The sequence below is a fragment of the Pterocles gutturalis genome, unplaced genomic scaffold (genome assembly GCF_000699245.1).
Source record: "Pterocles gutturalis isolate BGI_N339 unplaced genomic scaffold, ASM69924v1 scaffold8837, whole genome shotgun sequence".
In the NCBI taxonomy this organism is placed as follows: domain Eukaryota; kingdom Metazoa; phylum Chordata; class Aves; order Pterocliformes; family Pteroclidae; genus Pterocles; species Pterocles gutturalis.
The window spans coordinates 1-12903 of record NW_010112702.1 but is presented as its reverse complement, the minus strand read 5'-3'; the positions used below and the strand labels follow the sequence as shown (position 1 = coordinate 12903).

Sequence of the window (12903 nt, the reverse complement as noted above, 5' to 3'; positions counted from 1 at the left end):
CAGCCGGGCGGGCTGCCGGACCATCTACCGGGGCATGTGGAAAAAATCCAACTGCCCATCCATGGGGATGGAGAGGCGCCGGGGGTGCCCTGCCGGTAAGCAGAGAGCTGGGCCCGCCGTGCCCCCCCCTCACCGCAGCAGGGATCGCTCCCCTTAGGCCCGTGGCCGGGATCGGGGGACGACACCGGGGCTGTTGCCACCCGGTTGGGGAGGCAGGGACCATGCATACCGGGAAATAAACCGACAAAATGGCAAAATGCGGAGCCTTTTGCCCGGCCCTGCACCGATCCTGCCTCCCCTGTCACGGCGGCCTCCCCCCGCCTCTGCTGGCCCGGGTTGAGGAGGGGGGGAGTCGAGGGCCACCTTTCTCCAGGGGTTTGCTGCTTAAATTGATCATGTCTTCATGGTTTGTCTTCCAGGTTACAGTGGTTTCCATTAACCCTTTGGTGTTTACCCCGATCGACATCTTCCTGACAGGCGAGGAAGGCTTTTGGGCCTGCGCTGTTCAGTGGAGGTAAAGCAGCCCAGCCCTGCCTCGTACGGAGAGTTGCTCATCGGAGTCAGCGTCAGTTAATGACAGAAGGGTTGGATCAGGCTGAATAAACAGTCCTGAAGCCACTGAAGGGCTGTGTCTGCAATAAGAGATTTCTGCGGAACGGGGAATCCTGAGCCAAAAGTGAAGTGACAGAAAGGATAGGGAATTTGTGAAAGGAAAACCACGAAAGGATGCTTTATTCTGCTTCTCATGTTTTTTATGTTGTCACCCCACGAGCGTGTCTCCCCTGCGTAGATGGGAAGGCTGTTTACAGTGGTGGCTGTCATTGCAGTCAGGGAATTTGGGGTTTCAGGCCCTACTGTGGCACTGTTAGGTCCATGCCGTGCTGCTCCAGGGAGAAGGGCAGAGCACGTGGCCCAGACAACGCTAAAAAATTAGTCTCCATAAAGCAGGTGAAGCCTGGGACAGTGAGAGAAATCATAGCTGTACCATTAAATGTGTAAAACAAATAAACAAACAAACCCTGAACCATCTCCTCCCGCCAACCAGCGGGTACCAGCTCTCTGTGGGTACCAGCTCTCAAAAATTTATTATGAAGCTGTTGTGTGTTTAATGGGATTTGAGTCATCTTCCTAAATGTTTTTCTTACTGGGTTTCTTGACAGCATTTTGAATGATTTTTTAGGTTGCGCCCTTAGAGAATAAATTCTCATGTCATCTTCAGAGACTTCACAGTGATGGTGTTTTAGTGCCACATATTATTGGCAGGCTTAGCTTCAGTCCATTAATGCATCAGGAAGATGTAGCATAATTTGTCATAAAGAATCCATAATCAGGCCATTCCCTTCATGTTGCTGATGTATTCCAGCTGACAGACTCGTGGTCACTTTGTACAAGCTAATTTAATCATTAAATCATATTGGTTTTTCCATTTGCTAAGGCTTGAATGAGGTTTCAATTGGTAGAAAGGGTGGTTTTGTCAAAGAACTGGCAGATTGTAATTTTTTATAAAGTACGATTAGTGTTCACAGATGTTCTTCAAGTTCATTAAGTCTCAGTGAATACAGAGACTGAAGAGTAGTTTTAGTAGTTTCCTAGAAGGCTACTAATTTGCTCTTCTTTTAAAGCTTGCACTGGTACGTTAGTCTTTCAAGGCCATTGTGATACCTTTCTGTGTTTACTGGTTTGGTTTTTACTTTATTCCTTTTTCTTTGCTTCAGGTTGAAAAGATGGGAAATGCAGAAAGCAATGCCTATCAGAATCATCTGTCCAGATTTCTTCCTGAGGAGCAATCTGACATTGATGGAGTGTTTGATACCTTATCAGGATCAAGTGGCTCAGCTGGAGCAAAAAGTGGCAAAGCTGCAAAGAAAACTGTGACTCTGGAAGCGCTACAGGCAAGACAATCTATTATTCCTGATGTATCTGGATGTAGTACATTGAACATAATTCCAGAAAGAAACTAAAGACATGGCAATAGTTACTTTTTAAGGATTGCTTGTCTCATTTTAATTCTTAATGTTTTGGTGCGGGATAAATATTTAGCTTTTTATTGCAGTTTAATATGAGTTTGTATTCAGATTTGTATTTATCTCTTAAATTGCACTGTTGGGTCAATTTGCAGCTTTCCTGATTCTGAAGTAAGTTGGGACATATGAAAATAATTTTACAGAAACCTGAAGAATGGGAAAAATATTCATCCCCTTGAAGTCTATAGGGTGTGTTTATTTACAGATTTTCTCGAGAAGCTGTCACAAAGTCGGTTTGTATTTACTTATATCTTTCTCCCTCAATTGCATCACCATCTCTAATCTTTTCACTTGCATTAAAAGGAGAGAATTCAATTTTACTTGATTAAGCTGTGGCTCCCTGTTTTAGATAATTAACGTACATTATGCTTTCTGATTAACTTTGCATTCATTTTCTAATCAAGAAAGACGAGGAAAATGATTCGTTGCAATACTTGATAACTCCAGTCAGGGAGGAACCAAATGGCCAAATGAATGTAGTATTAAAAGTGCATTTTTATATATGTTTCACAGTTAATGGAATCAAATTAAAACTCAATGAAAGGAGCAGGTTATTTTAGGTATTCAGCAATGCATCTGCATGCAGAGCAGCTTCAGCCTTCTTCCATCCTGGCTGTTAATGAGCTATCATCAGCAGATGGGAAACAGTGTTGCTACTGTCCAGCTTTTCAGCCCTAATACCTCCAAGAACAGGGTCCTTGGTGTCTATTACTTCATTGGGACTTCGAAGAAATTCTCTCTCTAGCTCTGCCCCTGGATCAATGTCACGTTTAAGGAACATTTGTCTTTTCCCTTGCTGCCTTCTCGTTAAATAAAACTTCAATTAAAATAATTTGAAAGACTGCCTGTAGGTGCCCGATTCTTTAGTGCAGGGACTGTTGCAGTGGTGTGCTGCCTTGTAGGTTTCTGTGCTCATGCCTGAGCGAGATTGATACATGTCAGATTTGATCTAGCAACAGTCTGGTAACATTGAGGAGGCCTGAAGCATAACCTCGTGTACTCTGCTTAGGCTCAGGGCTTTACTGGAAGGAAACTACGTGGCTTCTGGACCAGAGTAGGCTGCACTGCATAGCTTGGAAAGCAGGTATCTCTAGATATTTTCTTGAAGCCATTTAAGACAAGGATTCTAAAACGTCAGAGCTGTGAGTTTGTTAGATGTTTATTAAAGATTCCCTTTTTACATTCCTCCTTTTTTTTGCACTCCATGTCCACTCGTAGGAATAGCTATAAGCATAACAATGCAACAAGGTTAGTGGTGGGTGGGAAAGGGTAGGGAGCAGGCAGCTAATGCTGCAGTGTGAAGCAAAAAGCCTTTGAGCATGGTGTTTTAAATTATGTTCCCTGCTGCTTGTTTCCCTTCAAGCTCATGTAACACTTTTAGAAAGCCTCTTAAAGACAGCTGGACCCCCTGTGACTGCCCCTCCCTCAATATGAAGCACTCTAATGTGCAAGATGGTGGCTACTAATTCTGCCTCTACTGAAATCAATGGGGATTTTACCACTGACGTCAACAAAAGCAGGGTAGAGTTTGGAGTATTGGATCTCACCCTACATGCACAGCAACAGCCATTACCATTAAACAGCAACGGCCCTGGTGGCCTCAATAGCAGTGGTATTGAGCCAGCAACAGATTGACAATAGCAGCTCCACTGAGTAGAGCTGGAGTGCTTTCACGCAGGTGGAGCTCCATTGATTTCAGCATAGTCCCCATTGGGTACGTCCCTGTATGACAGTCAAGTGTTCAGCATGTTATGCACAGTGCTTTGAGCAGTGAAGACACTGTGTAATCATGTCCTAGAGTATGGATGATTTATTTTTGATGATTTATTTTTAAACTGTGTAGTTATCTTGAGTTCTGTGAAAGTTTCTTGAATCAAGTCAGATCCTTCCTGCAGTGTTGTGAGGTATGATGTTGTGTATCAGTTAGATTTCAATTCAAAGGGCCAGTCATGCCCTTTAGATTCAGAAGTTTTGATTTCGACTCTCTTAACATCAGGTGTGCCTTATAAAAATCAAGTCATCTCAGTTTTGTTCTGTGCTTGAATTAGATGTTTCTCTGCAGAGGGAAACTTATCAGAATTGTTTCTACGTGTGCATTCAGGGTTAAACACATTGCCCGCATTGTCTTGAGGCCAAAAGTGAGATATTGAAAAAGCTTGACTTTCTCTTTAAGTATCTGCAAGCTCCACTGTCAAAAGCAGGGTTAAAACATAATTTTAAATGTTAAACTGGCAGAATTATAAACCTTTACGACAGAGTTACATATGGAAATCCTTTGCTAATATCCTGTTAACACTTTACAATGCTGGGTTTTTTTAAGTCCATGGCATTTGTAGAAAAACAGTATAAACTTAAATCACTAAATTTTGTTGCAAAGGAGACACGATAAAATAGAGATTTTTTTTTCTCTTGGAAAGCCAGTTCTTTGACAAAAGTTTGTTGCTGGTAGTAGATACTTGGCATTGAAATCTTTCATTCATAGGGGTATATATCAGCACAGATTAGCTGGAATACATTAGTTATTCTTCATTTTAAAAATCTGTTCTTTGGTTTTTTTTCTCTTGTAGGCATATACTCGGGAGCCATTACCAGGGCAAATGACTGTTCGGTTATACAATGGAATGAAAAGTATTGACCTGACTGGGAAACCATCAGGGCTGAGTGAACAGATTACTAAGGAGCAGTTTGTAACTTTTATGTCAAACCTCTTAAAAGGGAATGCAGATGAGAAGATTACCATAATAATGAGAATGATCTCCAAGACAGAAGGGCCTGTGAAGGGCAAACAAATCCGAGAGGTAAGCAGGCAGTTAAATATGTGTTGTGGGACGGTAAGAGAACAGGGGCTGGAGTAGGTAGGTAATTTGAAAGTAATCTTTAGAGCACAAGATTCAGAACAGGAATTCCTGACTTTTGTATTTTTTTAAATCTCTTTACCACTGCCTTGCTGACCTGGGACAGACAGTGTAGGCAAACAGGGTTATATAGGATGACTGCTTCAGCTGTGGGCTTTTCCATGCTGACTTGCCTCCTCTGAGAACCTGGATCTGGCCTTTGGGGAAGCACACTGACTGTTTCATCTGATGGTTCACTGGCTCAATCCAAAGGGTGCAGAGACTGACTAGAGTTAAGAGCTGGCAAAGGTTGTGGTGTGGCTGGTGCTTCTGGGAACTGAGCTTTGTTTGCGGGACGGATATGTGAATCAAATATGTAGCTTCATTGGGTTTACAGCTTCAGTACTATGTGACTTTATTTTCGGAAAGTCCTTTGAAGCTCTTGGCAATTTTATTTAAGAAATGGCAAAATAACGATGCTTTACCCTTTTAAGTTCACAGAGGATCTGATCATGTCAGTAGTCCATGTACTGAGCTACAGAAAGGAACTGAAAGGTTGGAATTTGGAGAATACTAGGGATTCTGCAAGTGGAGTAAAGGCTCTGGCTTCTCAGCTGCTATCAGAACTGAAGCTTGCAGGTAAGCAGCACTGATGTAGTATATCCCAGAATGGTGCAGAGCTCATGTAGTCACTGATCTCACAAGAATTTTTCTCTTCAGGTCATATCTTTGAATTTAAGTGGTGGGACCAGTGTTTCAGACCTAGTGCTTTGTGAATTACTTGGGATTCTTTTTTTTTTTTTTTATTTTACCTTACCATCTTTCTCCCTTAAATTCAGGAAAGTTTGAAGTCCCAGTTTAAGTGGACTTGCAAAACTATTTGTCACGCAACACATCTATTTTACAAATATCTGACTTGCAGGTCATGGGCATTTAGATGCATGTGCATATATTTATGATTATATGTCCTCTTACAAAGTGTAGGTTTATCTTTGCACTGCTGTAATAATAGACTTTGCTGTCTCATAAGCTGTAACTAGGAGTCCGTGTTTCTTAATCATGACAGCCCAACAAATAAATGTCACAGGCAAAATGTTTCTCAGTTCCTTTCATATGTAGTTTCATGTACATTAAAATAATGGAATACTATGTTTACTCTTAAAAATCAACTGATTGTTTTCTGGATTGGGAGACTTACTACTGTTCCTGTGTGTCTTATTATTTAGATGGGACAAAGCCTGCGGGTCCACAGCTGATGGAGACAAATTTTGATCAAAGTCTAATTGAGAATTGGGTGTACCAAGTGCCACAGATCTCAATTTTCCTCAGTGTTGTTATCAGGCAAGGTCTCCATGTTCTGCATTCTCTCCCAGACCAAACCAAAGACATACTCAACCTGGTTCCAAGCTGCAAAGGCATCAAAGGAAGAGGACTCATCAGTCTCTTTGACATCCCATCCATCCTATATATTAACTCCCATCTGCCTGCAGAGCTACAGCACAAGTGGCAGCTTTTGTTTTCTTCCAGGCTTCATGGAGAAAGCTTTTCACAGTTATGTGGGCATATAGTGAACAAAGGTCCTTGCATAGTGATCTTAAAGGACTCAGATGGTTATATCTTTGGTGGGTTTGCATCTCAGTCCTGGGAGGTGAAGCCACAGTTTCAAGGTAAAGCTCACTTTACTTCTGAAATTCCACTGAGTGAATGCTGTCATTTTGCTTTCATGACACATAGTATTTCTTATACTTCCAAGTGTATTTTCCTATGGCAAAAATAACACTTATTTTGAAAAATATAAAATACACGCTAAGTTATTCCTGCTTTGTACCCAGTCAGACATATTACTGATTAATGTTTATAGTTTGCCTGTTATTTGATAAGACTTTTAAAATTGCAGGGCTTAGTGATCATGGAACAAGTTTTCTTTTCGGTGAAGTCTGTCAACCCCTGTAGCTGCACAGGTTGGAAATGAAATGAAGGAAATACAGCATAGACGATGAATTCGAGTATAAATAAGGTGTCCAGCAGATGGCAATCTTCCCTCTCAGAACAGCTGAGCCGAACCCCCGGTTAAGCCTCCTGTTGCCATGTGTGCACTAGCTGCCTGCCTTTGTTTCTCTTATAAAACCCAGCGGCAAAAGAGTCCTTTTGAGAAGCCAAACTTTTTCTTCCCTTGAAACCTCTGGGGAGAAAAGAGGATTTTTTGTAACTCTTTGGAAACAACTTTTGTGGTGTCTTTCCAAAAAAAAATTATGGACTCTGGATAATCTATTCTTCTTTGAATCCGGACTTTTGCTACATTGAAAACTCACTTCCTATGCTTAATTAGTATTTAGTCAGTTAACATAATGCAGTGTTACACTGATTACACAACACTTTCCTTGTATTTTTTTCCAGATAGAATAACACATGTAGTGTACTAGACAATCACACCACAACACCGAACTGGGCATAATGAAAATTGTACTCTAAATCATTGACCCTAAACTGATCTATATAGCAATATAGTCAGAACTTAGGGTGTCTGGTGCTTGGCCAGTTTTAGATGATACAGTGCGAGCCTGTGAGAGGTGTGCCTTATACAGTAATGTAATGTCATGTCATTATACAGTAATGTAATGTCATGCCTCTGACACTGCCCTTGGTCACAGCCATATAATCACATCGATTTCTGTGACCCTGCACAGAGTTACATGGGAATAAACAGTATGTCTAGATCTTGATGAGAGGGAACTATTGGCTTTCTGAGACTGCAGCTGCTGTCTTTGATTTATTCAGCTGCACTTCTTCAATATTTTTTTCTGTCCTATTTGTAGGCAAGTTATCGCTTGGCCAGGTATCTGACCTCAGATGCTTTTCTGTTTACAGGTGACAACAGATGCTTTCTGTTTTCGGTTTTCCCCTCTCTTGCTGTATACACATACACAGGCTATAATGACCACTACATGTATTTGAACCATGGCCAACAAACAATACCAAATGGACTTGTAAGTATTAAGAAATTACAATTTGGAACGTGGATTTGTGGCTGATGTTCAGAAGCGTTTCGTGGTTTTTGCTTCTGTTACTGTGAGCAGATTTATTTCACTTCTACTCACAGGGTATGGGTGGACAACATGGTTACTTCGGACTCTGGATAGACAGTGACTATGGGAAGGGACACAGTAAAGCAAAACCTCGGTGTACCACCTACAACAGTCCCCAGCTGTCAGCTAAAGAGGATTTTACACTGGATGCCATGGAAGTTTGGGCAGTGGGAGACCTCCCTGAAGGTGCAGGGGTAGGTGAACCTATGAAATTGTGTCCTGAGTGGAATGGAAGATGTTAGTATCGTACATACAGTTGCAGTTTTTTGATTAAACGCTGTCTCTCCATTGTAATGAATAACATTTTCTTTAACTGGCCCTGTGGTGCCTTGTATTTCATAGCAAATGGCAAAACAGCAGTGGAATTATTGAGGGTGCCAACAAGAAAGGTCATCAGGAGCCATGAGGTGATGGAGTCAGAAGAGCACTTCTTTATTCTGAATTTCAAAAGGCCTTTCTGATATTGAGGAATGGTCTCCAGGAGGAACCTCCTTGGAGGGGTTCAGTAAAACCAGTATTTGTAAAACAGGAAGAAAACACTGGAATCTCACAAATGAGCCTAATCTATAGTTCAGGAAGAGAACCCAGAAAATGTCTTTATCAGTAAATTTAAATTTACTATTGTTTTACAATAAATTTATGTGAATAGACTTAGGCTAGTCTTTCTGCACCTGGTTTATTTCTGGGAATGAATGGGAGACCTCTTTCCTATCTCTTCAGATTCTGTAATTTATTCTCTTATTAAACTGTTTGGTCTGCACAGTTTGGTGAAGTTTTTTTTTTAAAAATTTTTATTTCTTCTCATACTAAATTCATGTGCTCTGTCTGTTCACTGGGCACATACCTCCAAGTAGAAACAGAACAAACAATTTACAAAAACTGTTGAATTATACTTGAAGCTCTTCTTTAAAAAAAAGTTCACATCTGCACTTCAAACTGAGGTCAGGTTAACCAGGATGTTCTGGCTGGCTTGTAACCCAAATAAACTTGAAGTAGTGCACTGTCGTCTTAGGAAAAGCTTATGACTATTTTGTGTAACTGCAGCAATAAAAAATCATTTGATGTATCCCAGTAAATTATAAATGCCTTACTTGGAAAGTACATATGCTTCATTGTGACAGGCTTGCAAACCAGATTATTGTGGACTTTTGAGTATGCTTCTTGTAGCCTGATAGTGATCATTCACAGTGACATTTGAAATTAACTATATTTTATTTTGTTTTGAAGACAAAAGGTAAGAAGAGTATCCTGGATGGAGATCCTGAGGCTCAGGCCCTATTAGAAATGGCTGGAAAAAGTCGCCAGAGTGAAGGTCTACGAGAACCCGTTGAAGAGGATGAGGATGATGATGAGAACTAAAAGAATCACAGTAACATGGAAAACCTTTTGTATGCTCCTGAATATCGAAGTTCCTTGTACGGGATATTTTTTCCTCATTTTTTTTTCCTTACATTTACCTAATTATCTGGGATGAAACTTAAGCCTTGCACTTTTGCAATATTTAGGCCCAATACAACATGCTGCCTGAAGGATTTTATTTGGGGAGGACATAAAAATTAACTAGGTACTTAATCATTAGACATCTCTGAGTTCTGGCTCAAAATGAATTAGCTAGCATTCCTGATATCCTGTCTGCGTACAAAATTAAAACCAAAATAAGTTATTGACAGTGCTGCTTACTGACTTGGAGAATTGATACCTATTTATATAAAGACTTGAAGACATTGATTAAGGTTCTTATACCTCAACTGCATATACTTACCTGCTTGCAGTGAAATTATTGAGCAAAGCTTCCAAATTGTAGTGATGTCTTATATTGATAAACATAGAATAGTCCACAGGATTCCATATGAAGCATGCTATTAATTTGCATTGCTTCAGTTAAAGCACTAAATTTCATGTTTTCTAAGTCAGATTTTCAGCAAGTGACTCTATGTGGGCCGTAAGATGTACAGAACGCTATGCATAGAGCATCCACTACACTACATCTTAGTGCATTTCACTGAAGAATTTTCTGCAGAAATTTGCCTTTTGCTTTTTAAACTTAGTGGAGCACAGCCATAGGGATACATTCAGCCACATTTATCCTAAGAACGGGCCATACCTCCAGCAGAAGTTCTCTAGAGAAGGTACCTTCTTTAGTAGCCTCACCTGAGACTGGAGTAAAAGATCAGGCTGTAAAAAGGATTAAAAAAGAAGCATCCACAGTTAGTTGGAAATAGTATCTGCAGATCCCTTGTGAAAAAAAAAAAAAAATCAGGGTTATGTCTGTAACATGTTTAAAGACGACTGCTGCACAATTTATTTCCACACAATTAGTCATTACTATATTATGGAAAAAAAGTGCCCACAATGTAAAATGTAACTGGTGAGTTGGGGTTTTTGCACTATTGTGTTGGCTATTCACCAGTTGACACCAGTATTGTCAAGTCTCCTATGCTCAGGGCTTTTTCTACTTGAATCCATTCACATCTATCAGTAATTATTAGTTTGACCTTGCTAATTCTACGTGTAATTAACTTCTCAAAAATAATCCTAATTTCTACCAGGGACTGTCACTTCTAACTTGGTAAACAGTGTTTGGTTATTAGTATGTATGACTGTCAGTCTTTCTCCTCCTAAGGAAAAGGACTGTATCAAATCCCCTTTGTCCTAGCATAAGCTCATCTTCTGTCCATCTTAGAGCAAAACATGTGCTGTGACAGTCTGTACAGTTACTACTGTTCCTGATCATGTGGCCTTCCTTCAAATTCTTTTCCCTTAGCATCTTCTTGTATGCGGTCTGGTGTTTTTTACAGGGAGCCAGATTTGAATATTCTGAATAATCTGCACTTGTGCCTTAACGTAAATCCCATTTTTAAAAAAATTATTAAACAATATTAATTTAACCTTGAAAGGAGAACATGAAAAATGACTCCAGCTAGACATCGTAGAACTCAACTGTGTATTTTGTATGCTACCTGAACTAATGATTGGGGCGTATATGCTGTCTGTTCCTGTACAGAGTATGCTGTGAAAGGCCTGAGCTAATGTCCTTTTATCTTGTATTTGCTTAAATAAACCAGATAGTGTCCCACGTTTGTAACACAGAAAAAAATACAAGCATTAAAACAACTACACTGATCCTTTTGTATAATTTTCTTAATAAGAATTTTAAATGGTACAAAGAAGGGAGTGCTATATAGACAGCAACTAAGATGCTCTTTGTAAGTGTGGTGATGCTGGCTTTTGTTTTAACGTTCTCAAACTCCCACTGTAAGTCTCAGGGGTATTCTTCACTTAGGCACTGACTAAGCATCCTAAATACTGATGAAGTGGATGGCATACAGGAATGAGACATTGTTGAATATCTGCAGTTGCACATAAAATAAACAACTAGACTTTTTTTTCCTTCCATTACAAGTCAGAGACATTTCTTTGACGACTGAAACCACTTGCAAGGATTTAAAAAAAAATAGTGAGCAGACACTTTTGCAGACTATGTCTGAGGAGAGTGAATTGCACAAAGCTGCTGTTCACCAAAAACAGTGGCCAAGTTTTCTTTGATTTAAAATAAGTATCAGTATAGTTAGTTCTTTCTAGTCTATGGATCCAAAATGTAGTCCTGCTTAAATATCATCTTGTGAAGATTAGCAGAGCATTTTGACCTCTGAAATTGTGTTTTATGACAAGTTTGTATCTGATACTCTTCATCTTCACTTTGAAATGAAGACATTAAACTGGGGCAAGAAGAGACTGACACTATGGCACTTTTACCAAATGTATCAGTGAAGCATTATTTACTAGGAAACTACTGATCCAACCAGCAGATGGTTAAATCTAAAAGATTTGCTTGGAAGAGACTCAGATTTTTTTTTTTAATCTTAATGATAAAGCAATCTGTGCCTCATGTTCATGTGTCTAAAAATGTCCAGAAAGCCTTTGTCAGCAGTGGGCTTAGCTATGATCTAAACGTCTCTCAATCACTTTTATGCAGCTGTTGATCCAACTGCAAAGCTTAACATCCCTGCTATGTGTGTGAGTCATTTCTATTCTCATGCGCTTTGAAAATGAATCCTTTCCCCGTTAAATCCGTCCACTACTGTGCGTCAGATCAGATCAGCCTTCTGCTTTGCTCCTATTAGTCATATAGGTACAAAAAATCACTGCAGTGTTTGGCAAAAGCTGACAGCTGAGGGTTGGTACTTTAGCTCTCTCTCTCTTTGTCATCTCCTCACGGTTTCCTTCAGAGTCTTGCTGAATCAAGGCTAGGTATCTGGGAATGTAGAAACACCGTAGATTGACTAGGGGAAAAGAAGTGCTAGTGAACGCAGGTCTTTTCCGTTCTTCTAATTTAATATAAAAGGATGAGTCTAAATCAACAGTCTCATTCAGATCCTTATCTAACATTTTAAAATGTAGATTTTATTAATAAAAATCAATTTGATTTAAATAAATAAAATTTCAGTTTATGCATAATTGGTTTTTCTGTCCAGGTGTGAAACCGCGTTATTTTGTCTGGGACTGTCACAGCATTCTTGACCTATAGATCAATGTTATAAAAATATACCTGATCTTGCTTTAAAACAGGAGCTGCTCCGGAGGTTTCTGTAGACAGCTCAGATGGCTCAGGTAGAGCGTGTAGAAGGAAAAGACTCTGGAGTAGGAAGGACTGTTGGTACAGATTCACTCGAGCATCTTCAGAAAGAATGTGCGGCATCAGAAAATGGTGCATTATGAATTATCCAGCGTCACAGCTCCATTCCAAGTATATCTCTAGCAGAAGTTTGCATCAGTTCTGACATCCCTTTGTGTGCTTCGGTCGGCAGCAGCGCTTTTCACAGAGCTTGACGAACTCGGACACAATGAAAACCAAGGAAGCCAGTCCGGTGAGAAACAGCAGGTCTGCCAAGAGGAAGCAGAACGAAGGTGAACACGGTGGGCAGCTGGATTTTCTGCTGGGCAGGAATTCCCAGTTAA

At 40.1% G+C, this 12903-nt stretch overlaps 1 protein-coding gene across 2 annotated transcripts; it reads left to right on the top strand.

The window, feature by feature from the left end:
- Window positions 1-420: 420 nt before the first annotated feature.
- TLDC1 (TBC/LysM-associated domain containing 1) lies at window positions 421-9309 on the top strand. Of its 2 annotated transcripts, XM_010074159.1 has the most exons (9): window positions 421-537; window positions 799-808; window positions 1716-1892; window positions 4592-4822; window positions 5353-5497; window positions 6085-6525; window positions 7727-7845; window positions 7959-8138; window positions 9172-9309. In XM_010074159.1, the coding sequence occupies exons 3-9, from the start codon at window positions 1725-1727 to the stop codon at window positions 9301-9303; spliced, it is 1416 nt and encodes a 471-aa protein (XP_010072461.1). In that variant the 5' UTR covers window positions 421-537; window positions 799-808; window positions 1716-1724; the 3' UTR covers window positions 9304-9309. The 2 variants fall into 2 exon arrangements, with proteins under 2 accessions (XP_010072461.1, XP_010072462.1); XM_010074160.1 differs by lacking the exons at window positions 421-537; window positions 799-808 and adding an exon at window positions 635-676.
- The last annotated feature ends 3594 nt before the right edge of the window (window positions 9310-12903 follow it).

Bases quoted from the DNA above. Each gene is read 5' to 3' on its own strand.
- TLDC1 (XM_010074159.1), top strand. From the start codon at position 1,725: ATGGGAAATGCAGAAAGCAATGCCTATCAGAATCATCTGTCCAGATTT. The intron at 5,498-6,084 runs GTAAGCAGCACT...CTTATTATTTAG, and splicing joins ATCAGAACTGAAGCTTGCAG to ATGGGACAAAGCCTGCGGGT. The intron at 8,139-9,171 runs GTAGGTGAACCT...TTTGTTTTGAAG, and splicing joins ACCTCCCTGAAGGTGCAGGG to ACAAAAGGTAAGAAGAGTAT.